The 24,428-nt window shown below is 42.5% G+C and overlaps 2 protein-coding genes across 2 annotated transcripts; both read right to left on the minus strand.

The window, feature by feature from the left end:
• Nucleotides 1-2,108: 2,108 nt before the first annotated feature.
• Nucleotides 2,109-13,392, minus strand: LOC121543920. The gene is made up of 9 exons (XM_041854056.2): nucleotides 13,363-13,392; nucleotides 10,801-10,864; nucleotides 10,559-10,688; nucleotides 3,888-3,999; nucleotides 3,632-3,737; nucleotides 3,472-3,550; nucleotides 3,157-3,226; nucleotides 2,924-3,038; nucleotides 2,109-2,545 (listed from the first exon to the last, which is right to left on the minus strand). Exons 1-9 carry the CDS (start codon nucleotides 13,390-13,392, stop codon nucleotides 2,373-2,375), a joined length of 879 nt encoding a protein of 292 aa, XP_041709990.1. The 3' UTR covers nucleotides 2,109-2,372.
• Nucleotides 13,393-13,814: 422 nt separating this feature from the next.
• On the minus strand, nucleotides 13,815-24,412 carry LOC121542453 (RNA-binding protein FUS-like). The gene is made up of 9 exons (XM_041851852.2): nucleotides 24,337-24,412; nucleotides 20,332-20,477; nucleotides 19,590-20,025; nucleotides 18,781-18,925; nucleotides 18,330-18,465; nucleotides 17,937-18,057; nucleotides 14,466-14,544; nucleotides 14,100-14,323; nucleotides 13,815-13,905 (listed from the first exon to the last, which is right to left on the minus strand). The coding sequence occupies exons 1-9, from the start codon at nucleotides 24,356-24,358 to the stop codon at nucleotides 13,850-13,852; spliced, it is 1,365 nt and encodes a 454-aa protein (XP_041707786.1). The 5' UTR covers nucleotides 24,359-24,412; the 3' UTR covers nucleotides 13,815-13,849.
• Nucleotides 24,413-24,428: the final 16 nt, after the last annotated feature.

A 24,428-nucleotide genomic window follows, 5' to 3' on the forward strand; every position in this document is an offset into this window, starting at 1 on the left:
TGTAGGATTTTTAATGAATTTATTGGCATATGATGGTGGAAAATAAGTATTTGGTCAATAACAAAAGTTTCTCAATACTTTGTTATATACCCTTTGTTGGCAATGACACAGGTCAAACGTTTTCTGTAAGTCTTCACAAGGTTTTCACACACTGTTGCTGGTATTTTGGCCCATTCCTCCATGCAGATCTCCTCTAGAGCAGTGATGTTTTGGGGCTGTCGCTGGGCAACACAGACTTTCAACTCCCTCCAAAGATTTTCTATGGGGTTGAGATCTGGAGACTGGCTAGGCCACTCCAGGACCTTGAAATGCTTCTTACGAAGCCACTCCTTCGTTGCCCGGGCGGTGTGTTTGGGATCATTGTCATGCTGAAAGACCCAGCCACGTTTCATCTTCAATGCCCTTGCTGATGGAAGGAGGGTTTCACTCAAAATCTCACGATACATGGCCCCATTCATTCTTTCCTTTACACGGATCAGTCGTCCTGGTCCCTTTGCAGAAAAAACAGACCCAAAGCATGATGTTTCCAACCCCATGCTTCACAGTAGGTATGGTGTTCTTTGGATGCAACTCAGCATTCTTTGTCCTCCAAACATGACGAGTTGAGTTTTTACCAAAAAAGTTATATTTTGGTTTCATCTGACCATATGACATTCTCCCAATCCTCTTCTGGATCATCCAAATGCACTTCAGACGGGCCTGGACATGTACTGGCTTAAGCAGGGGGACACGTCTCGCACTACAGGATTTGAGTCCCTGGCGGCGTAGTGTGTTACTGATGGTTGGCTTTGTTACTTTGGTCCCAGCTCTCAGCAGGTCATTCACTAGGTCCCCCCGTGTGGTTCTGGGATTTTTGCTCACCGTTCTTGTGATCATTTTGACCCCACGGGGTGAGATCTTGCATGGAGCCCCAGATCGAGGGGAGATTATCAGTGGTCTTGTATGTCTTCCATTTCCTAATAATTGCTCCCACAGTTGATTTCTTCAAACCAAGCTGCTTACCTGTTGCAGATTCAGTCTTCCCAGCCTGGTGCAGGTCTACAATTTTGTTTTTGGTGTCCTTTGAAAGCTCTTTGGTCTTGGCCATTGTGAAGTTTGGAGTGTGACTGTTTGAGGTTGTGGACAGGTGTCTTTTATACTGATAACAAGTTCAAACAGGTGCCATTAATACAGGTAACGAGTGGAGGACAGAGGAGCCTCTTAAAGAAGAAGTTACAGGTCTGTGAGAGCCAGAAATCTTGCTTGTTTGTAGGTGACCAAATACTTATTTTCCACCATAATTTGCAAATAAATTCATTAAAAATCCTACAATGGGATTTTCTGGATTTTTTTTCCTCAATTTGTCTGTCATAGTTGACGTGTACCTATGATGAAAATTACAGGCCTCTCTCATCTTTTTAAGTGGGAGAACTTGCACAATTGGTGGCTGACTAAATACTTTTTTGCCCCACTGTATATATGAAAATACACAATCTAATATTCTCTATGATGTCTGTGTATTTGAGTCTGAGCCAGAGATTTGAAGAGTAACTTTGACTTCTGGAATAAGATGACCTCAATCAGTAGATACTCAGAAAAGCACCTTTATTCGAAATAGAGAATGGCAATGAAAATGTACATGGCAGAACAGGCTCAAAAGGCTTGTTGCTTTTGTACCATTGGCAGTGATAGGGTGGAGTGTTCTTTCCAGTTCACATTTCAAAAAATATTGTCAGAAGCTACTTTTATAATAATAGTATTGTTTTTTAAGTATATGCACAATGTCGAAAAAATTACAGTAATTCCATGAATACATATGTAAACACTTTATTTATTTTATTTTTTCAGTATCTCATCTTTAGGAGGAAGTGGAATAGAAGGGGTTCCATCTCAGTACTCTAAAGTGACTTCATCTTCACTGTGCACATGAAGAAATGGAGTTGAGAGGAAGCCACTTTAGACAATTGAGATTCACCCAGGGTACAGTGGAGGCTGGTGGGAGAAGCTATAGGAGGATGGGCTCATTCTAATGGCTGGAATGGAATTATGGAAAGGAATCATGTGGTTTCTATATGTTTGTGTTTGATACCATTCCAATGATCCCATTCCAGCCATTACAATAAGCTCGCCCTCCTACAGCTCCTCCCACCAGCCTCCACTGCCAGGGTATTGGACAGAGACAGAGGATTAGGTCAGTTAGGAAAAGAGGAGTGTAAGGTTGAGGTCAGAGGTCACCCACTACGCCCATCATCATAATAGCAGGCTGTGTCTCTACATTCTAAAGTGGTCTCCTCTCCTCTATGTAGTTGTACTGATCCAGAGGGCCTGGACAGCCAAAAACACACCCACCTGTAGTTCTCTGCATTTCTCATTATAAAAGAAAGGAAGCTACTTTAGTGTATTGTGATACAGCCGCAAAGCAGTTCTTGGCTGAGTGGGACAATCTCAGTCGTCATGTCATACAGGGAATCTTCTCCCCTGACAGAGGACAGTGTCGTGGGCAGTGATAAGTTCAGACGTCGAACAGATCGGGTGGTCTGAGTGGACAGGTTTCTTTGGGTCAGGGCTGCAAAAGACAACAAATCAAACCAACCAACTGTTAGGTCCTGACAATAATGTTCTCCAATACAGGAAACTTTATTGGTTTGGAGTTTGGATTCATCAAATCAATGAAACTACTCCTGAATCTTCAATCAACCACTATCCTTTACCCGCTAGGCCCTTGTCAAACTCGTTCCTCGGAGGGCCGAGTGTCGGCGGGATTTCGCTCCTCCCTTGTACTTGATTGATGAATTAAGGTCACTGATTAGAAAGGAAGTCCCCTTACCTGGTCGTCTAGGTCTTAATTGAAAGGAAAAAACAGCAGACACTAGGCCCTCCATGGAATGAGTTTGACACCCCTGCCCTAGGCCCATGTGACGTTCTGAGAAGATTACATATTTACCCGAGAAGTCCAGTTGATAGCTGAAGCTCCTGGTAGTGAAGTTCATAGTTCCATTTGGGTTCTGCTGGTACTGGGCTTCAATGTCCTGGCTGGATACACTGCAGGTGCCTCTTCTCTACAGGATTAAGTCAACACACACACTGCTTGGTCATACAATGTGTTTTTAATGTAGTGGTATGAAGACCACTCATATGGAGTCTGATGAGAGAGAGCAGTAAAACGGTTCATCTTACTTTGGCAAAGTCTTTCCAGCTTCCGTCCACGTCTTGAAATTGCCAACGGGACTGTAAACCCATACCTCCACTGTGAGAGGAGGACAGGAATTAGACATTGAGTTTTTCATTATTTGTCATATTGCACAGTTGTTACACATGGGTTCTCTAGCATGTCAGAAAGGCCTTGACTAATGGCCAGGACTTCTTCCTGACCACATGACCAGACCAGGAAAAACTCTTGGCCCTAACCTATAGGGACAATACTTTTTCCTGGTTAGGTCACATGGTCAGTAAAACTCCTTGCTCTAGGTTCCCAGCCTGTTTTATCCATACCTGCTCATTTGTTGAGCTTCACATTGAGTTCTCCTCACAGTTCTTTTGGTCCCGATGCGAACGTTGGTCTGACACATGCCTGGAAGAGACAGAGAAAACTTCAGGAGTGTTCCTAGACAGGTCACATGTTATGGTACACCTGTATTTAACTCTGTCTTACCTGAGAAGTCGAGGGTGTAGGAATATCTCCCAGCTTTGAAGCGTATCTGTCCCTTGGAGTTCTGCTGGTAGTGTCTCTCAATCCCAGCACTGTCCAGTGAGCAACTCTGGAAATAGCCACAGATTACATGCTGCTATACCATGATTGTCTCCCTCCTCCTTTCTCACCTTAATGAGGGGCTGAGTTGAACATATACAATCTGTCTTGTAGTGTGCTATTTGCAAGGGTTCAAGGAATAAAGTAATGTCCCACTCACTGGAGTCTGGTATTCTGTCCACACTCCCTCCACGCCCATGAATTCCCAGGTGTAGCCAGCAGAGGGAGGTGGTGAGGCAATTACGGTGGGGGCTGATGGGGCAATGGATACACTGCAAAGAAATAGACACACAAATACTGAATTACACTTCAATGTTGCTGTGACAAGAAACTAGGTATGAAACTATAGATGATCATACTTGCATATGTCAGGAATGTATGTAAAGTTATCTTGACACTGAGTTGAGGTCAAAGGGGAAACCAATCACACTAGAGAGAAGCTGGAGTTTTTGTTGTAAATAATGTATATTTAATGCTATTATTATGTTGTGGCTATTTTGTTTTTGGTGTTTGTAATTTTTTCTGTAAAGATTTGAAGATATCTATTTAATAACATCTACAAGATTCCTATAGGCCAGTTTGTATACAGAAAGGCTGCGTTCCAGGCTGACTACATTGCAGACGCCTGCCAGATATCACAACACCTGGATGGGTGTTTAAATAATCAGCTAACCACATCATATAATACAGCTGCCTGACTGCGCAGTCGATGATGCAATACAACGAATGCAATGAAGTTGGCCTGGAACACACCCATTCAAATAACTTTGGCAACACTACCATCACACAGGTGAAATTAATGAGGCAAGTGCCTAACGGTGTATATAGATGAGGCATCTGTTACAAGACCATGGTGCTTGCCTATGGAGCTGTGAGGGGAACGGCACCTCCGTACCTTCAGGCTCTGATCAGTCCCTACACCCAAACGAGGGCATTGCGTTCATCCACCTCTGGCCTGCTGGCTCCCCTTCCTCTGCGGAAGCATAGTTCCCGCTCAGCCCAGTCAAAACTGTTCGCTGCTCTGGCACCCCAATGGTGGAACAAGCTCCCTCACGACGCCAGGACAGCGGAGTCACTCACCACCTTCCGGAGACATTTGAAACCCCACCTCTTTAAGGAATACCTGGGATAGGATAAAGTAATCATTCTACCCCTCCCTTATCCCAACCCCCCATAAAAATAAAAAATAAATAAATTTTAAAAAAAGAAGAAAAAAACACATTGTAAAGTGATTATCCCACTGGCTATAAGGTGAATGCACCATTTTGTAAGTCGCTCTGGATAAGAGCATCTGCTAAATGACGTAAATGTAAACATAAATGTAATGTAAATGCATCATAACTGCTGTTCACCGTAGGTCCTAGGGGCAGAGGCTAGGGGCCAAAATACCTGCTGTTCACCATAGGCCCTAGGGGCAGAGGCTAGGGGCCAATATACCTGCTGTTCACCGTAGGCCCTAGGGGCAGAGGCTAGGGGCCAATATACCTGCTGTTCACCATAGGTCCTAGGGGCAGAGGCTAGGGGCCAAAATACCTGCTGTTCACCGTAGGCCCTAGGGGCAGAGGCTAGGGGCCAATATACCTGCTGTTCACCGTAGGCCCTAGGGGCAGAGGCTAGGGGCCAATATACCTGCTGTTCACCGTAGGCCCTAGGGGCAGAGGCTAGGGGCCTTAGCTGTTCACCGTAGGCCCTAGGGGCAGAGGCTAGGGGCCAAAATGGAATAAGGCTGTGGATGAAGCCTCATACCTGCCATTCCCTGAGACAATGGAGTTGAACTTTGGACGCCGCAGGACGTTTCTCTGTACCCGAGTGGCTGAATTGGTCTGTGTCATAGCTGAAGAAGACATACATATGGTAAGAGAAACCTTTGTATTGTAAGGGAAAATGTTGTCTGGCAGGATATGCAGAGTATTGTCGATTGCTCTACAAAAAAAAAGAAAGCTTAAAGTGGCAATCAGCTGTTGAAACAATAACAAATCATTCTCCACGCCCCTGTTTTGGTAAAAAGGTAAGGGAGGAAGCTGGAGAAATGTAACCAATCTCAAATTCATAGACAGCTATGATTGCAAGGACTGACCAGCCATGATATCAAAATTATAGTTTTAACCATGTTTTGAGGCTATTAAATGTTTGTTTACATTTCATTTGTTTACAAACATTGGAGTAAAGCAAGCTTATATTGTGGATTCTGATGGGGAACAGCAGCTGAACTAAGCTCATGAGGCATTTATAAGTCACAGTGGGAAAAAAAAGTATTTAGTCAGCCACCAATTGTGCAAGTTCTCCCACTTAAAAAGATGAGAGGCCTGTAATTTTCATCATAGGTACACGTCAACTATGACAGACAAAAAGAGAAAAAAAAAACAGAAAATCACATTTGTTTTTCAACAGGACAATGACCCAACACACCTCCAGGCTGTGTAAGGGCTATTTGACCAAGAAGGAGAGTGATGGTGCTGCATCAGATGACCTGGCCTCCACAATCACCCGACCTCAACCCAATTGAGATGGTTTGGGATGAGTCGGACCGCAGAGTGAAGGAAAAGCTTCCAACAAGTGCCCAGCATATGTGGGAACTCCTTCAAGACTGTTGGAAAAGCATTCCAGGTGAAGCTGGTTGAGAGAATGCCAAGAGTGTGCAAAGCTGTCATCAAGGCAAAGGGTGACTATTTGAAGAATCTCAAATATAAAATATATTTTGATTTGTTTAACACTTTTCTGGCTACTACATCATTTTAAATGTGTTATTTCATAGTTTTGATGCCTTCACTATTATTCTACAATGTAGAAAATAGTAAAAATAAAGAAAACCCCTGGAATGAGTAGGTGTGTCCAAAGTTTTGACTGGTACTGTATATATATATACAGTGGGGGAAAAAAGTATTTAGTCAGCCACCAATTGTGCAAGTTCTCCCACTTAAAAAGATGAGAGAGGCCTGTAATTTTCATCATAGGTACATGTCAACTATGACAGACAAATTGAGAAAAAAAATCCAGAAAATCACATTGTAGGATTTTTAATGAATTTATTTGCAAATTATGGTGGAAAATAAGTATTTGGTCAATAACAAAAGTTTCTCAATACTTTGTTATATACCCTTTGTTGGCAATGACACAGGTCAAACGTTTTCTGTAAGTCTTCACAAGGTTTTCACACACTGTTGCTGGTATTTTGGCCCATTCCTCCATGCAGATCTCCTCTAGAGCAGTGATGTTTTGGGGCTGTCGCTGGGCAACACAGACTTTCAACTCCCTCCAAAGATTTTCTATGGGGTTGAGATCTGGAGACTGGCTAGGCCACTCCAGGACCTTGAAATGCTTCTTACGAAGACACTCCTTCGTTGCCCGGGCGGTGTGTTTGAGATCATTGTCATGCTGAAAGACCCAGCCACGTTTCATCTTCATTTACATTTTTACATTCTTCAATGCCCTTACTGATGGAAGGAGGTTTTCACTCAAAATCTCACGATACATGGCCCCATTCATTCTTTCCTTTACACGGATCAGTCGTCCTGGTCCCTTTGCAGAAAAACAGCCCCAAAGCATGATGTTTCCACCCCAATGCTTCACAGTATGTATGGTGTTCTTTGGATGCAACTCAGCATTCTTTGTCCTCCAAACATGACGAGTTGAGTTTTTACCAAAAAGTTCTATTTTGGTTTCATCTGACCATATGACATTCTCCCAATCCTCTTCTGGATCATCCAAATGCACTCTAGCAAACTTCAGACGGGCCTGGACATGTACTGGCTTAAGCAGGGGGACACGTCTGGCACTGCAGGATTTTAGTCCCTGGCGGCGTAGTGTGTTACTGATGGTAGGCTTTGTTACTTTGGTCCCAGCTCTCTGCAGGTCATTCACTAGGTCCCCCCGTGTGGTTCTGGGATTTTTGCTCACCATTCTTGTGATCATTTTGACCCCACGGGGTGAGATCTTGCGTGGAGCCCCAGATCGAGGGAGATTATCAGTGGTCTTGTATGTCTTCCATTTCCTAATAATTGCTCCCACAGTTGATTTCTTCAAACCAAGCTGCTTACCTATTGCAGATTCAGTCTTCCCAGCCTGGTGCAGGTCTACAATTTTGTTTCTGGTGTCCTTTGACAGCTCTTTGGTCTTGGCCATAGTGGAGTTTGGAGTGTGACTGTTTGAGGTTGTGGACAGGTGTCTTTTATACTGATAACAAGTTCAAACAGGTGCCATTAATACAGGTAACGAGTGGAGGACAGAGGAGCCTCTTAAAGAAGAAGTTACAGGTATGTGAGAGCCAGAAATCTTGCTTGTTTGTAGGTGACCAAATACTTATTTTCCACCATAATTTGCAAATAAATTCATTAAAATTCCTACAATGTGATTTTCTGGAAAAAAAATTCTCAATTTGTCTGTCATAGTTGACATGTACCTATGATGAAAATTACAGGCCTCTCTCATCTTTTTAAGTGGGAGAACTTGCACAATTGGTGGCTGACTAAATACTTTTTTTCCCCACTGTATATTCTTCAAGAGTCAATAGGTACATATCATTAAGTCCAAAAATGGATGTAGCAACTGCAGATGTACCCTTTAAGGGCTCGATTCAATCCATAGTGCGGAAGACCTGCCTTGTAGCGCGGTTGACATTTAAAGGTAATTTATGATTGAGCCAAAATATGCAGTGTTTACCGTGAATGCAGTCTCCGCGAATGTGGTAACATTGCCTTTAAATGTCAATCGCGCTAAAACACAGATCTTCCACGCTATGGATTGAATCAAGCCCCAAGTGACAAGGGGTGGGTGAAAGAAGAGAGAGAGAGAGAGAGAGAGAGAGAGAGAGAGAGAGAGAGAGAGAGAGAGATGAAATATGCAGGGGGAATTTCATTTGTATTTAATTCCAATTTAAAACTTTGTGTTATAGGACCATTTGGGAACTTTCAGATTCACTCACCAAAGAACCGTATTCACGCCATATCCGATTGTCTTTGAAATACCACCCGATGTCTTCACTTTGACCCTGAGGTAGGAACGTGAGTCGCAGTACGCCCATGGCAGCATTTTGAGCCTCAATCTGATCAAAATCTATATAGACCTGCCTAGAATAGACAAAGCAGAAAGGCTACACACACAATCCACCTGTGTTTGTTCAAAAACGTATAAGTCAGACCTTAAGTTATTGAACTATTGTATAACATACAGTATAACAAATAAGTCATCAGATCCTAGGTTAGTCTTAATACTCTTAAAATGCTTCCTCTCCTGTTTTTATTTTTTTATTTTTTTATTTAACCTTTATTTAACCAGGTAAGCCAGTTGAGAACAAGTTGTCATTTACAACTGCGACCTGGCCAAGATAAAGCAAAGCAGTGCGATAAAAACAACAACACAGAGTTACATATGGGTTAAAACAAAACATAAAGTCAAAAAATACAACAGAAAATATATATACAGTATGTGCAAATGTAGCAAGTTATGGAAGTAAGGCAATAAATAGGCTATAGTGCAAAATAATTACAATTAGTATTAACACTGGAATGATAGATGTGCAGGAGATGATGTGCAAATAGAGATACTGGGGTGCAAATGAGCAAAATAAATAACAATATAGGGATGAGGTAGTTGGGTGGGCTAATTTCAAATGGGCTGTGTACAGGTGCAGTGATCGGTAAGGTGCTCTGACAACTGATGCTTAAAGTTAGTGAGGGAGATAAGAGTCTCCAGCTTCAGAGATTTTTGCAATTTGTTCCAGTCATTGGCAGTAGAGAACTGGAAGGAATGGCGGCCAAAGGAGGTGTTGGCTTTGGGGATGACCAGTGAGATATACCTGCTGGAGCGCATACTACGGGTGGGTGTTGCTATGGTGACCAATGAGCTAAGATAAGGCGGGGATTTGCCTAGCAGTGATTTATAGATGGCCTGGAGCCAGTGGGTTTGGCGACGAATATGTAGTGAGGACCAGCCAACAAGAGCGTACAGGTCACAGTGGTAGGTAGTATATGGGGCTTTGGAGACAAAACGGATGGCACTGTGATAGACTACATCCAATTTGCTGAGTAGAGTGTTGGAGGCTATTTTGTAAATGACATCGCCGAAGTCAAGGATCGGTAGGATAGTCAGTTTTACGAGGGCATGTTTGGCAGCATGAGTGAAGGAGGCTTTGTTGCGAAATAGGAAACCGATTCTAGATTTAACTTTGGATTGGAGATTCTTAATGTGAGTCTGAAAGGAGAGTTTACAGTCTAACCAGACACCTAGGTATTTGTAGTTGTCCACATACTCTAGGTCAGACCCGTCGAGAGTAGTGATTCTAGTCGGGTGGGCGGGTGCCAGCAGCGTTCGATTGAAGAGCATGCATTTAGTTTTACTAGTGTTTAAGAGCAGTTGGAGGCTACTGAAGGAGTGTTGTATGGCATTGAAGCTCGTTTGGAGGTTTGTTAACACAGTGTCCAATGAAGGGCCAGATGTATACAAAATGGTGTCGTCTGCGTAGAGGTGGATCTGAGAGTCACCAGCAGCAAGAGCGACATCATTGATATACACGGAGAAAAGAGTCGGCCCAAGAATTGAACCCTGTGGCACCCCCATAGAGACTGCCATAGTTCCAGACAACAGACCCTCCGATTTGACACATTGAACTCTATCTGAGAAGTAGTTGGTGAACCAGGCGAGGCAGTCATTTGAGAAACCAAGGCTATTAGTCTGTCAATAAGAATGCGGTGGTTGACAGAGTCGAAAGCCAGCTGTTCACCTCCTTGAACCAATATTATCTATCAAGGAAAGGGGACAAGGAAAGAACACCATTGACTATTGGGATGCAGCCGTATACATTTTTATGCCACTAAACGCCTACAGTACACTGACCCCATGTGTGATGGGTAGATGTTCATTCCTTTGGCCCCAGGCAGGCAGTAGTGGGTCTCGATCACATGGTCATTGTCAATACGCAGCCACCGCTGTCCTTCATACAGCTGCCACTCAAAAGTGGCTCCCCCTGGCAGTCAAAATTAGGAATAGCAATTGTGCATCATCTGTTGCAGTAGAAGTAAGTTGCCCCTTTGCACTGATCTAAGGTCAGTTTCTGTAGCTCTTGCCCTTTAACTTACCTGAGGCAGACTGGCTAGGTGTGCTCTGCCCATAGAAGTCCTCTTCCTCCTCCTCCTCATATTCCTTCAATAAGGATTAGACTGGTAAGTCTGAAACTATTTCCTATACATAATGTACATGTACAGAATGATATACCGGCAGGCCTATGGGTTCCTATTAATTCAATACTTGATTAGATATTTTTGCTGTGGCCTATTTATTGCTCAAGTAGTCAGCGGTGACATCAGCATTAGGCATACGACAAGAAAGTGTTTTGTTGGTGTGTTATTGACAATCGCCTATGCAAGCAGTAATGTAGATAATAAGGTGCAACTGAAAAACTTTTGTCAATCCAATTGATAACTGAGTAATTTTGACCTGTAATGCTCGTGAACATACCAACCCCCTTAACAATACTGTAATTAACAGATACAAAAAATAAAATGTATCATTATAACAAACAAAGTGAAAAATCATGTAGTCAATTTAAAGTGATGAGCATTCAAATGAACATTTCAGATTCTATTCTGCTATTGATCAAAAACATATTTTATGGAAACATACAGTTTATCTTTATTCATTGTGTACAGTAACAATATGGCAGTTTAAGCTTTCAATCATATTGAGGTACATACGACAAGCGTCAATCCCCTTTTAGGAACATTTTAAGGCATTCGTAACAGGATTTGTTTACTCACAGTTCTTCTGAGCATTTATTATTGCACCAATACATTTTACTCATCTAGGGGTATTTAGAACAGCCATGTAAGAAATTAACACAAGCGAGATGACCTATGACTACCGTTCAAAAGTTTGTCACTTAGACATTTTCTTGTTTTTGAAAGAAAAGCAATTTTTTTGTCCATTAAAATAACATTCAATCCAGTGTAGACATTGTTAATGTTGTAAATGGCTATTATAGCTGGAAACGGCTGATTTTTAAATGGAATATCTACATAGGCGTACAGAGGCCCATTATCAGCAACCATCAGTCCTGTGTTCCAATGGCACGTTGTGTTTGCTAATCCAAGTTTATCATTTAAAAAAAGGCTAATTGATCACTAGAAAACCCTTTTGCAATTATGTTAGCACAGCTGAAAACGGTTGTGCTGATTAAAGAAACAATAAAACTGTCCTTCTTGAGACTAGTTGAGTATCTGGAGCATCAGCAATTGTGGGTTTGATTACAGGCTCAAAATGGCCAGAAACAAATAACTTTCTTCTGAAACTCGTCAGTCTATTCTTGTTCTGAGAAATGAAGGCTATTCCATGCGAGAAATTGCCAAGAAACTGAAGATCTCGTACAATGCTGTGTACTACTCCCTTCACAGAACAGCGCAAACTGGCTCTAACCAGAATAGAAAGAGGAGTGGGAGGCCCCGGTGCATAACTGAGCAAGAGGACAAATACATTAGTGTCTAGTTTGAGAAACAGACGCCTCACAGGTCCTCAACTGGCAGCTTCATTAAATAGTACCCGCAAAACACCAGTATCAACGTCAACAGTGAAGAGGTGACTCCGGGATGCTGACCTTCTAGGCAGAGTTGCAAAGAAAAAGCCATATCTCAGACTGGCCAATAAAAACAAAAGATTAAGATGGGCAAAAGAACACAGACACTGGACAGAGGAAGATTGGAAAAAAGTGTTATGGACAGACGAATCGAAGTTTGAGGTGTTCGGATCACAAAGAAGAACATTTGTGAGACGCAGACCAAATGAAAAGATGCTGGAGGAGTGCTTGATGCCATCTGTCAAGCATGGTGGAGGCAATGTGATGGGCTGGGGGTGCTTTGGTGGTGGTAAAGTGGGAGATTTGTACAGGGTAAAAGGGATCTTGAAGAAGGAAGGCTATCACTCCATTTTGCAACGCCATGCCATACCCTGTGGACGGCGCTTGATTGGAGCTAATTTCCTCCTACAACAGGACAATGACCCAAAGCACAGCTCCAAACTATGCAATAACTATTTAGGGAAGAAGCAGTCAGCTTGGTATTCTGTCTATAATGGAGTGGCCAGCACAGTCACCGGATCTCAACCCTATTGAGCTGTTGTGGGAGCAGCTTGACCGTATGGTATGTAAGAAGTGCCCATCAAGCCAATCCAACTTGTGGGAGGTGCTTCAGGAAGCATGGGTTGAAATCTCTTCAGATTACCTCAACAAATTGACAACTAGAATGCCAAAGGTCTGCAAGGCTGTAATTGCTGCAAATGGAGGATTCTTTGACGAAAAGCAAAGTTTGAAAGACACAATTATTATTTCAATTAAAAATCATTATTTCTACATTCTACATTTCCTATTCATTTTGCTATAAATCCTATTCAAACTCATTTCATGTATGTTTTCATGGAAAACAAGGAACTTTCTAAGTGACCCCAAACTTTTGAACGGTAGTGTATATATACACACATCATTGGAGATTACCCTTGATTCAAAGTTTTAATATTTTAAGTGTGTATACTAAGGCTTATTTAATTATGGCTTTGAATACTCCCATCTTTTCAAACAACAGAGATAAAAGGTATTATTACCTACATTTCAACATCATGCACACAAATGTTATCTAACTAAAGGTCCCAGTTACTTGAGCATGCCAGTCTGCTACAGCATTCATCATATATGTATACCCTATAAAGGCAAAGTGCACTATCTGCTTAAAATAAGTATTTATCTGTCCAGACATACAGCAATTTCTGGTACTTCATGATATATTCTGATTGACTGGCTTGTTCTTGTCAGGAAACTAAATGCCTTATTATCACATATTACCAGGCCATTACAACAGATAAAATATTTGTTTTTACCACATTTGCAGATACTGCACTTTGCTTTGCAGGGCAACAAAAAAAACAGGCACAAAAAAAGGTTAACAGTTTTTTCTTTTGTGTGTATGTTGTTTCATACACAGTGTCTACAGGAGTACAGTATATCCGATATCTGTAGTCAAAAAGTATTATTATTGTTATTATTAAGTACAGTACAGTACTGTAGGCCTTTTCTGCAATAGACATGTATTTCGTTAGTGAGCTAATGGCAGGTTCTTGCATGAAAACAACAGCAACCCAACAATTCTACTTTCGCCTGATGTTGCGAGTCACCCTTGTAGACAGGTTGGTTTGCGTCATGGCTGCAAAAGACAGACATATAGAGAATGATTCAAACAAGGGCTAAATACATATTGTCATTCCTTTCCTAGAAAATCTAATTGATTAAGACCTACTATAAGAATGACTACCTTCAGAAGTGATCACACTAAAGTTGTCTCCTCTAACATGAGTTACACATCGTCTGCAAGGGTACACACTTCTTGAGGCCTCCTACCTGAGAAGTCCAGCTTGTAGGCCTGTCCGTTCACAGTGAAGGACATGGATCCATTGGAGTCCTGCTGGTTCTGTTCTTCAATGTCAGCACTGGACACTGAGCATACACTGTCTTTGAAGGTGTGCCATCGCCCACTTTTCCCCTCAAACTGCCACTCTGGAGATCCACTCTGGCCCGCTGGGGACATCTTCATTGTCTGGAAAGCAGACGTCACTCGACCAGTTCTGTTCAATCAGAGAGACCGTTCCGTTTACCTCAAGTAGATTATCAATACATAAAAAATCAGCATATTCAAATAATGAGGGTTTTATCTATGGCACAGTCAATGTCTTCTCCTAAAGGGTCAATCCGTTCAATTGTACTTACAGATTTCCGCTTTGGGGTGGTTGGTACTTTGGACGACGGACAACTTTTCTCTTCCTCTTGCTGCTCACCTGTCTCATTTCTGAGACACACACACACAAATAATGAACAAAGAAACTAATAAGCAACGCAGAAAATGTAATCTTATTCACATACTTTCACTTTGCCAGTTACGTTGAGTCTTTCTGTTTTGAGTGAGTCACAGACTGGCATAAGCTTGGCATCGACCACAAGGCGCTACAGTGGGTAGTACGTACTGCCCAGTACATCCAGGAGCTCTATAACAGGCGGTGTCAGAGGAACGCGCTAAAAATGTGTATATGTATACATACATATTACGTTACAGCCTTATTCTAAAATGGATTAAATAAATAAAATGTCCTCAGCAATCTACACACAATACCCCATAAGGACAAAGCGAAAACAGGTTTAAAGAAATGTTTGCAAATTTATTAAAAACAGAAATACCTTATTTACATACAGTACCAGTCAAAAGATGTGGACACACCTACTCATTCAAATGTTTTTCTTTATTTTTACTATTTTCTACATTGTAGAATAATAGTGAAGACATCAAAACTATGAAATAACACATATGGAATCATGTAGTAACCAAAAAAAGTATTAAACAAATCATTTTATATTTTATATTCTTCAAAGTAGCCACCCTTTGCCTTGATGGCAGCTTTGCACACTCTTGGCATTCTCTCAACCAGCTTCATGAGGTAGTCACCTGGAATGCATTTCAATTAACAGGTGTGCTGTGTTCAAAGTTAATTTGAGGAATTTATTTCCTTCTTAATGCGTTTGAGCCAATCAGGTGGTATACAGAATATAGCCCTATTTGGTAAAAGACCCAAGTCCATATTATGGGCAGAACAGCTCAAATAAGCAAAGAGAAACGACAGTCCATCATTACTTTAAGATATGAAGGTCAGTCAATCCGGAAAATGTCAAGAACTTTGAAAGTTTCTTCAAGTGCAGTCACAAAAAACATCAAGCGCTATGATGAAACTGGCTCTCATGAGGACCACCACAGGAAAGAAAGACCCAGAGTTACCTCTGCTGCAGAGGATAAGTTCATTAGAGTTACCAGCCTCAGAAATTGCAGCCCAAATAAATGCTTCACAGAGTTCAAGTAACAGACATCTCAACATCGACTTTTCAGAGGAGACCGCGTGAATCAGGTCTTCATGGTCGAATTGCTGCAAAGAAACCACTACTAAAGGACACCAATAATAAGAAGAGACTTACTTGGGCCAAGAAACACGAGCAATGGACATTAGACCGGTGGAAATCTGTCCTTTGGTCTGATGAGTCCAAATTTGAGATTTTTGGTTCCAACCGCCGTGTCTTTGTGAGACGCAGAGTAGGTGAACGGATGATCTCCACGTGTGGTTCCCACCGTGAAGCATGGAGGAGGAGGGGTGATGGTGTGGGGGTGCTTTGCTGGTGACACTGTCAGTGATTTATTTAGAATTCAAGGCACACTTAACCAGCATGGCTACCACAGCATTCTGCAGCGATACATCATCCCATCTGGTTTGCCCTTAGTGGGATTATTATTTGTTTTTCAACAGGACAATGACCCAACACACCTCCAGGCTGTGTAAGGGCTATTTGACCAAGGAGGAGAGTGATGGAGTGCTGCATCAGATGACCTGGCCTCCACAATCACCAGACCACAACCCAATTGAGATGGTTTGGGATGAGTTGGACCGCAGAGTGAAGGAAAAGCAGCCAACAAGTGCTTGGCATATGTGGGAACTCTTTCAAGACTGTTGGAAAAGCATTCCTCATGAAGCTGGTTGAGAGAATGCCAAGTGTGCAAAGCTGTCATCAAGGCAAAGGGTGGCTACTTTGAAGAATCTAAAATATATTTTGATTTGTTTAACACTTTTTTGGTTACTACATGATTCCATATGTGTCATTTCATAGTTTTGATGTCTTCACTATTATTATACAAATGTATAAAATAGTAAAAATAAAGAAAAAACCTTGAATGAGTAGGTGTGTCCAAACTTTTGACTGGTACTCTAAGTATTCAGACCCTTTGCTATGAGACTCGAAATTGAGCTCAGGTGCATCCTGTTTCCATTGATCATCCTTGAGATGTTTCTACAACTTGATTGGAGTCCACCTATGGTAAATTCAATTGATTGGACATGATTTGGAAATGCACCTTTCTAAATAAGGTCCCACAGCTCACAGTGCATGTCAGAGCAAAAACCAAGCCATGAGGTCGAAGGAATTGTCCATACAGCGCCGAGACAGGATTGTGTCGTAGGCAGAGATCTGGGGAAGGGTACCAAAACATTTCTGCAGCATTGAAGGTCCCCAAGAACACCAATCAGGCTTTATGGTAGAGTGGTCAGACGGAAGCCACTCCTCAGTAAAAGGCACATGACAGCCCTCTTGGAGTTCACCAAAAGGTACCTAAAGACTCTCAGACTATGAGAATCATGATTCTCTGGTCTGATGAAACCAAGACTGAACTCTTCGGCCTGAATGTCAATCGTCACGTCTGGAGGAAACCTGGCACCATCCCTACAGTGAAGCATGGTGGTGGCAGCATCATGCTGTGGGGATGTTTTTCAGCGGCAGGGACTGGGAGACTAGTCAGGATCGAGGGAAAGATGAACGGAGCAAAGTACAGAGAGATCCTTGATGAAAACCTGCTCCAGAGCACTCAGGACCTCAGACTGGGGCGAAGGTTCACCTTCCAACAGGACAACGACCCTAAGCACACAGCCAAGACAACGCAGGAGTGGCTTCGGGACAAGTTTCTGAATGTCCTTGACTGGCCCAGCCAGAGCCCGGACTTGAACCCGATCGAACATCTCTGGAGAGACCTGAAAATAGCTGTGCAGCGACGCTCCCCATCCAACCTGACAGAGCTTGAGAGGATCTGCAGAGAAGAATGGGAGAAACTCCCCAAATACTGGTGTGCCAAGCTTGTAGCGTCATACCCAAGACGACTCAAGGCTGTAATCGCTGCCAAAGGTGCTTCAAAGTACTGAGTAAAGGGTCTGAATACTTATGTAAATGTTATATTTCAGTTTTTAATTTTTAATAAATTAGCAAACATTTCTAAAAACCTGTTTTTGCTCTGTCATTATGGGGTAATGTGTGTAGATTAATGAGGGGAAAAAACAATTTTAGAATAAGGCTGTAACCTAACAAAATGTGGAAAAAGTGAAGGGGTCTGAACACTTTCCGAAGGCACTGTATATATACATTGTATCGCCTCTATTGTTATTTTATTGTATTACTATTTCCTTTCCTTTAGCAAATGTTTCCTACTTTTTAACTCATTGTTGGGAAAGGGCTCGTAAGTAAGTATTTCATGGTACCAGTTGTATTGGGCGCATGTGACAAATAAAAATGGATTGATTTGATATTCAAGTTTTAATGTCAACATTGGCGTAATGTCAATATAAGCCTTTGTCTTAGGTTTCTTTCAGTCTGACTCACGTCTGAATCGGATCTCGATGGTATCGGAGCCGATGTTGAACGTGAGAGAACCATTACGGTTGCTTTGGAATTTCTTCTCGATCGCAGAACTCTGGATGGGGCCTGGGTTTCCCTTGGGATCCTGAGAGAAAAAACAAACTTCCTGTCACTCAACAATGGTTTCTGGGCCCCTTTTTCTCTCAATAACATTACATGTCATAGGATATTACGTTTCTAAGCTTAATTAAGACTGGAGTAGAGGATTCCAGAGTTCCAAAAGAGGTTTCCATGGTTCAGTTTACTTCCTGAATTGACTGAATTGAAATGGAATTGACCTCAACCCTGGTATCTTCCTAAGTTCAGGTACTAAAGATAAAGGTACACTTGGGGTTGTTGCCTGGTCTTCTGCTGTACCTTTTCTCCATACTTGGTCCAGCCTTTGCTATTAGAGTAGAACCAGATCCACTCTGTCTGCTGACCATCCAAACGCCTCAACCTCAGATTCTTCTTACCGCGGACTCTCATCGCCTTGAAATCAATACTCACTGCCCTACAGAGAGAGAGAGAGAGAGAGAGAGAGAGAGAGAGAGAGAGAGAGAGAGAGCGCGTCTCAATTACCAAAAGTATTCTTTCAAAGTCCTTGAAAGACTTTTGATCAGTCAACCAAAGCATGCATGCATATATATATATATATAACAAACATGAAAAATAACAAAAATATATATACAAAATATATATATATATATATATATATATATATATATATATATATATATATACACATATACATATACATATACATACACAGACAATGTATCTGGCTCTGAACTAAACTAATACCACCAGGTGTACTTCCTCTCCTTACCCATAGGGGGTGTTGTAGATATTGATGCCCTTGGTGTTGGGTTGGGAATACTGTGCCTCCAGGATGTGATCGTTGGCTATGTCCTTCCAGCCATGTCCATCGTCCAACTGCCATTTGTAGGGCCCGCTAAAGTCAAGCTGAGTCCCTGACAGGGAGGCACAAAATGGATACTAGTAAATTATACTCCCAACACACTCATTCATTGCATCCATACATATCTATATTCATGGTCACAAACATATTAGCTTGATTAGGCCATTGTCCAATTTTGGACTTGGTCAATTAACATTTCTAAACGTTTCAAGGTTTATGGATTGAATGGAAGCAAACGTTTTTTTTTTCTTCTCTTGTTCCATTGCTGCAACTCCCGTACGGACTCGGGAGAGGCAAAGGTCGAGAGCCATGCGTCCTCCGAAACACGACCATGACAAGCCGCACTGCTTCTTAACACACTATTCGCTTAACCCGGAAGCCAGCCGCACCAATGTGTCGGAGGAAACACCGTACAACTGGCGACCATGTAAGCGTGCATGCGCCCGACCTGCCACAGGAGTCGCTAGAGCGTGATGGGACAAGGACATCCCGGCCGGCCAAACCCTCCCCTAACCCGGACGACGCTGTGAGCCTCATGAGTCTCCCGGTCGCGGCCGGCTGCGAAACAGCCCGGGACCGAACCAGGGTCTGTAGTGATGCCTCAAGCACTGCGATGCAGTGCCTTAGACCGCTGCGCCACTCGGGAGGCCGAATGGAAGCAAACTTGTCGACTCCCTCCCTCACTTGATCCTATTACAGCATAGTACACGTCTCACCTCTAGATGAAGACCTTTCCCTGGCCCCGTCTCCTCTTCTCACTCCAGATAAAGACCTCCTCCTGTCCCTCCTTCCACCTCCTCCTCTCCCTCCAGATGAAGACCTCCTCCTTTCTCTCCCACCTCTGCCTCTACCTCCAGATGAGGAGCTCCTCCTTTCTCTCCCACCTCCTCCTCCTCCTCCTCTCCCTCCAGATGAAGACCTCCTCCTTTCTCTCCCACCTCCTCCTCCTCTCCCTCCAGATGAAGACCTCCTCCTTTCTCTCTTCCCACCACTTCCATCTCTGTCAGAGGAGGAGCTGGGGTGCTTGAGGCGACACTTGGTCCCATTGCGACAGTTGCCTTTCAGGGCGTATTTGCAGACGTGTAGGTAGTGGCACCTTTTCCCATCCCGGCAGTGACCACTGTTGTAGTACCTGCAAGGCTCTTCCTGATCCTGATCAAATATAATATAATCAATCAAACTGAAATAGATATGACAGTATGAATTACACAGAATATATCTGTTAAATATACGTTTTTGGATAAAACCATCCGCTAAATTACCATATTACATATTGTATACATCATATTGTTCACACTTTTCTTTTTAGAAGGAATTATATGGAGTGCCGTTTGTAAAGTTGAACAGTTAATTTGTACAGGCTATTTTATTTATCTTTTACATACACATTTTAATTTGAGCCCCAGATTGAAACTACTAAAATAGAGGATGCTTGATATTTATGGCCTTAGTTCTGACCTTCTGAGACTGGGCTGAGGTAGATGGAGTGTGCCCATGCTGTTGTCCTGCTGCATCACTGTCTGATTCCTCTTCTGTAGCACTACTCTCAGAGTTACTCTCAGAACAGCTGAAGTCCTCCTGGTAGCCATTCCCTTGACTAGGGTCTGGACAGGGAAAATAAATAGAAGAATAGAATAGAACAATAGGAAATAGAAGGGAAGCTGTAATTACAGTGTGATATTGGAACAGTCTGCTAAATGACTAAAATGTAAATGTATCAAATTGTGTTTTGTACTGTAAAAAATGCTACGTAAAACACAGTAGCAGTTCACTTACTGTATTTGTGAATATTCAAAATAGAATGTCACACAAAAAGCAAATGGGCAACATTACTTTGTTTATGGCAGTACTGTTTTATATTATACAAAAAATATACAATCAGAAAGGCACATCATACAAATAAATCAGTTTCCATTGTTAAAAGTAAACCACAAAAATAGGAGCTACATGTAAAACGCAGGCCCCTTCTGGATATTAGGTGAATTGCAACATCACTTAGCCTGAATTCAAACACCTCTCCTCCTTCCCTCCCCCACCCCATACAATAGATTACAGTACCAGTAATGGTACCGTCAACGGATTCCAGCCAGTGAGTTGCGGTGAAGACAAGTGGACAGTTCGTGAGTTCTCTGAAGCCAAGTTACAAGTTGCTCCATGTTTCAGCTGTATTTGTGCGTGCATAATATGAGTATTTTCAATGTGATGTATACTGAGTGCACAAAACACTAGGAACACCTGCCTTTTCCATTACATAAACTGACCAGGTGAATCCAGGTGAAAACTATGATCCCTTATTGATGTCATCTGTTAAAGCTACAATATGTAACTTTTTTGGGGACCCGACCAAATTCACATAGAAAAGTGTGTTATTGATCTGTCATTCGCATTGAAAGCAAGTCTAAGAAGCGGTAGATCTGTTCTATGTGTACTATTTCTGTGCTTCCCGTTCTTAAGTTTTGTTTTTGCGTCTTTTCCTTTCGTTTTTGGACACCAGCTTCAAACAGCTGAAAATACAATATTTTTGGTTATGGAAAATATATTTCACAGCAGTTTAGATGGTACACTGATTCTGTACACTATACTTGCTTGTTTAGGTCACAAATTGAAATTAGGCAAACTACTCGAATTTTAGCAACCAGGAAATGGCGTTGCAATTTCTGCATAGTGCATCTTTAAATTGAGACGATTGAGACATGGATTGTGTATGTGTGCCATTCTGAGGGTGAATGGGCAAGACAAAAGATTTAAGTGCCTTTGAACGGGGTATGGTAGTAGGTGCCAGGCTCACCGGTTGAAGCGTGTCAAGAACTGCAACGCTGCTGAGTTTTTCACGCTCAACAGTTTCCCGTGTGTATCAAGAATGGTCCACCACCCAAAGGACATCCAGCCAACTTGACACAACTGTGGGAAGCATTGGAGACAACATGGGCCAGCATCCCTCTTAATCTGGAAATACTGCCTCCTCAATGTTTTGGACGGACATTCTGTAGTGGTTACTACCTAATACCAGCACCTACGTTTTGCCCTATTTTAATGGTCCTTCGAATCTACAACCTAGCCAAGTTTGTCATGCCGTTCAGGCTTATTGGAACTGTCATTTGTAACTGAGACTTGTAAACGTGTGCTTTAAACAATGTACCTTTGTTGATTGCTAAGCATACAAATACGATTATTTCTTGATACATTTGAATAGAGATCTAGTTGTGGCCGCAACCGGACTAGATTGTGTAGCCAGGCAAGGTGATAAGCACAGTCGCAAACTGCAGCCCCCCAAACAATTCGTTCTTGAGTTTGGATTTGTTCCGCATGGGTAGTATATGTTTTGGTTCTACAAAGCTGTGTCCATCACAACATTCAATAATCAATGAATTGCAGTCATTCTAGCACCATGCGATCAATGATCAGTTCTAAACATGTCTTTTTGTTCTCTATGCTCCTGATCTACGAGCAAATGACAGACAAGTGGTGGTCAGAGCACATCTCTGGAGCCGCTGAGCCCAATATGGTGTAATTGCAGACTGCAATTCGGGGCTTTTCTTGATGTGGTCGTTCCTTGATATCAGGAAACGCTAATTAGTGCCTGCCATTGGTCAGTTCCGGTGTTATGAGACAGATTGTTTCTCGACACAGATGATTTTTTTTCATTGCAGGTTAGGATAACTAACGTGGCAGGTTAGGATAACTAACGTGGCAGGTTAGGATAACTAACGTGGCAGGTTAGGATAACTAACGTGGCAGGTTAGGATAACTAACGTGGCAGGTTAGGATAACTAACGTGGCAGGTTAGGATAATTAACGTGGCAGGTTAGGATAATTAACGTGGCAGGTTAGGAAAAGGGTTAGGGTTAGGCTTAGCTACAATGCTACAGTTGTCAACAACTGTTGTCCCCGACGCGAAAGAAGCGGCCATGGACCAATGGCGAGCATCAATGGGTGTAACTTGATATCAAGAAACGCCGATATAAGAAAACATTTAACATTTAAGTCATTTAGCAGACGCTCTTATCCAGAGCGACTTACAGTTAGTGCATACATTATTTAGTATATATATATATTTTTTGTAATGTTTTCTCATACTGGCCCCCCATGGGAATCGAACCCACAACCCTGGCGTTGCAAACGCCATGCTCTACCAACTGAGCTACATCCCTGCCGGCCATTCCCTCCCCTACCCTGGACAACGCTGGGCCAATTGTGCGCCGCCCCATGGGTCTCCCGGTCGCGGCCGGCTACGACAGAGCCTGGATTCGAACCAGGATCTCTAGTGGCACAGCTAGCACTGCGATGCAGTGCCTTAGACCACTGCGCCACTCGGGAGGTTAAAACACCCCTAATTGCGGTCTGCAATTACACCCTTCTCGCTGAGCTGGAGGAGCATGTATTACTCCAGCCAAACACAAGCCTAAGATCACCACGCGCAATGCCAAGATTCGTCTGGAATGGTGTAAAGCTCGCCGCCATTGGACTCTGGAGCAGTGGAAATGCGTTCTCTGGAGTGATGAATCATGCTACACAATCTGGCAGTCCAACGGACTAATCTGGGTTTGGCTGATGCCAGGAGAACGCTACCTGCCCAAATGCATAGTTCCAACTGTAAAGTTTGGTGGAGGAGGAATGATGGTCTGGGGCTGTTTTTCATGGTTTGGGCTAGTCCCCTTAGTTCCAGTGAAGGGAAATCTTAACACTACAGCATACAATGACATTCTAGACAATTCTGTGCTTCCAACTTTGTGGCAATAGTTTGGGGAAGGCCCTTTCCTGTTTCAGCATGACAATGCCCCTGTGCACAAAGTGAGGTCCACACAGAAATGGTTTGTCGAGATCGGTGTGGAAGAACTTGACTGGCCTGCACATAGCCCTGACCTCAACCCCATCGAACATCTTTGGGATGAAGAGTGGAGGCTGTTATAGCAACTAAGGGGGGACCAACTCCATATTAATGGCCATGATTTTGGAATGAGATGTACGACGAGCAGGTGTCCACATACTTTCGGTAATGTAGTGTAGCTGCCTATAGGCATCCTTCCTTGTTTATAGTCTACCAGTCTAATTATAAGTCTACCGGAAATGAAAGTGAAAGCATGTTAGAACTTCCAAGAAACAAAATCCTACTATTATAGTAACTTTACCATAAAGACATCATACCTGAGAACAAAGTAAACATAGAAACGTGAGTTTTATATAAAACGCCTAAATTAACTTTAACGTGTTGTCAAGTCGGCTAGGAACTATTGAATCATAGCCGTCCGTCCGACACGAAACAACAACAATTTACGCATCATACCGCTTGATATGAAACATAAATATTACAAGGGAAGGGGATATAATAAAAGAAAACATTGTAAGGAAATAATCGAATCAGTTCAATAAAAGAAAACATTGTAAGGAAATAATCGAATCAGTTCAATAAAAGAAAACATTGTAAGGAAATAATCGAATCAGTTCATATTTAATGCGTCTTACCATTTACGCTGCTGGACGCCATGGGAAGAATAGTAATAGCTTTCGTTTCCCATTGAATAGCCTGCACACCAGTAAAGCTCGCTCAATCAGTT

This window comes from Coregonus clupeaformis, chromosome 28, assembly GCF_020615455.1.
Source record: "Coregonus clupeaformis isolate EN_2021a chromosome 28, ASM2061545v1, whole genome shotgun sequence".
Lineage (NCBI taxonomy): Eukaryota > Metazoa > Chordata > Actinopteri > Salmoniformes > Salmonidae > Coregonus > Coregonus clupeaformis.

Bases quoted from the DNA above. Each gene is read 5' to 3' on its own strand.
- LOC121542453 (XM_041851852.2), bottom strand. From the start codon at position 24,358: ATGGCGTCCAGCAGCGTAAATG. The intron at 18,926-19,589 runs GTGAGACGTGTA...CCTCCCTGTCAG, and splicing joins GGAAAGGTCTTCATCTAGAG to GGACTCAGCTTGACTTTAGC. The intron at 14,324-14,465 runs GTAAGTACAATT...CTGATTGAACAG, and splicing joins CCACCCCAAAGCGGAAATCT to AACTGGTCGAGTGACGTCTG.
- LOC121543920 (XM_041854056.2), bottom strand. From the start codon at position 13,392: ATGAATGCTGTAGCAGACTGGCATGCTCAA. The intron at 4,000-10,558 runs GTCAGTGTACTG...ATTTCTTTGCAG, and splicing joins ATCTACCCATCACACATGGG to TGTATCCATTGCCCCATCAG. The intron at 3,738-3,887 runs GTGAGTGGGACA...GGCTATTTCCAG, and splicing joins GGACAGAATACCAGACTCCA to AGTTGCTCACTGGACAGTGC.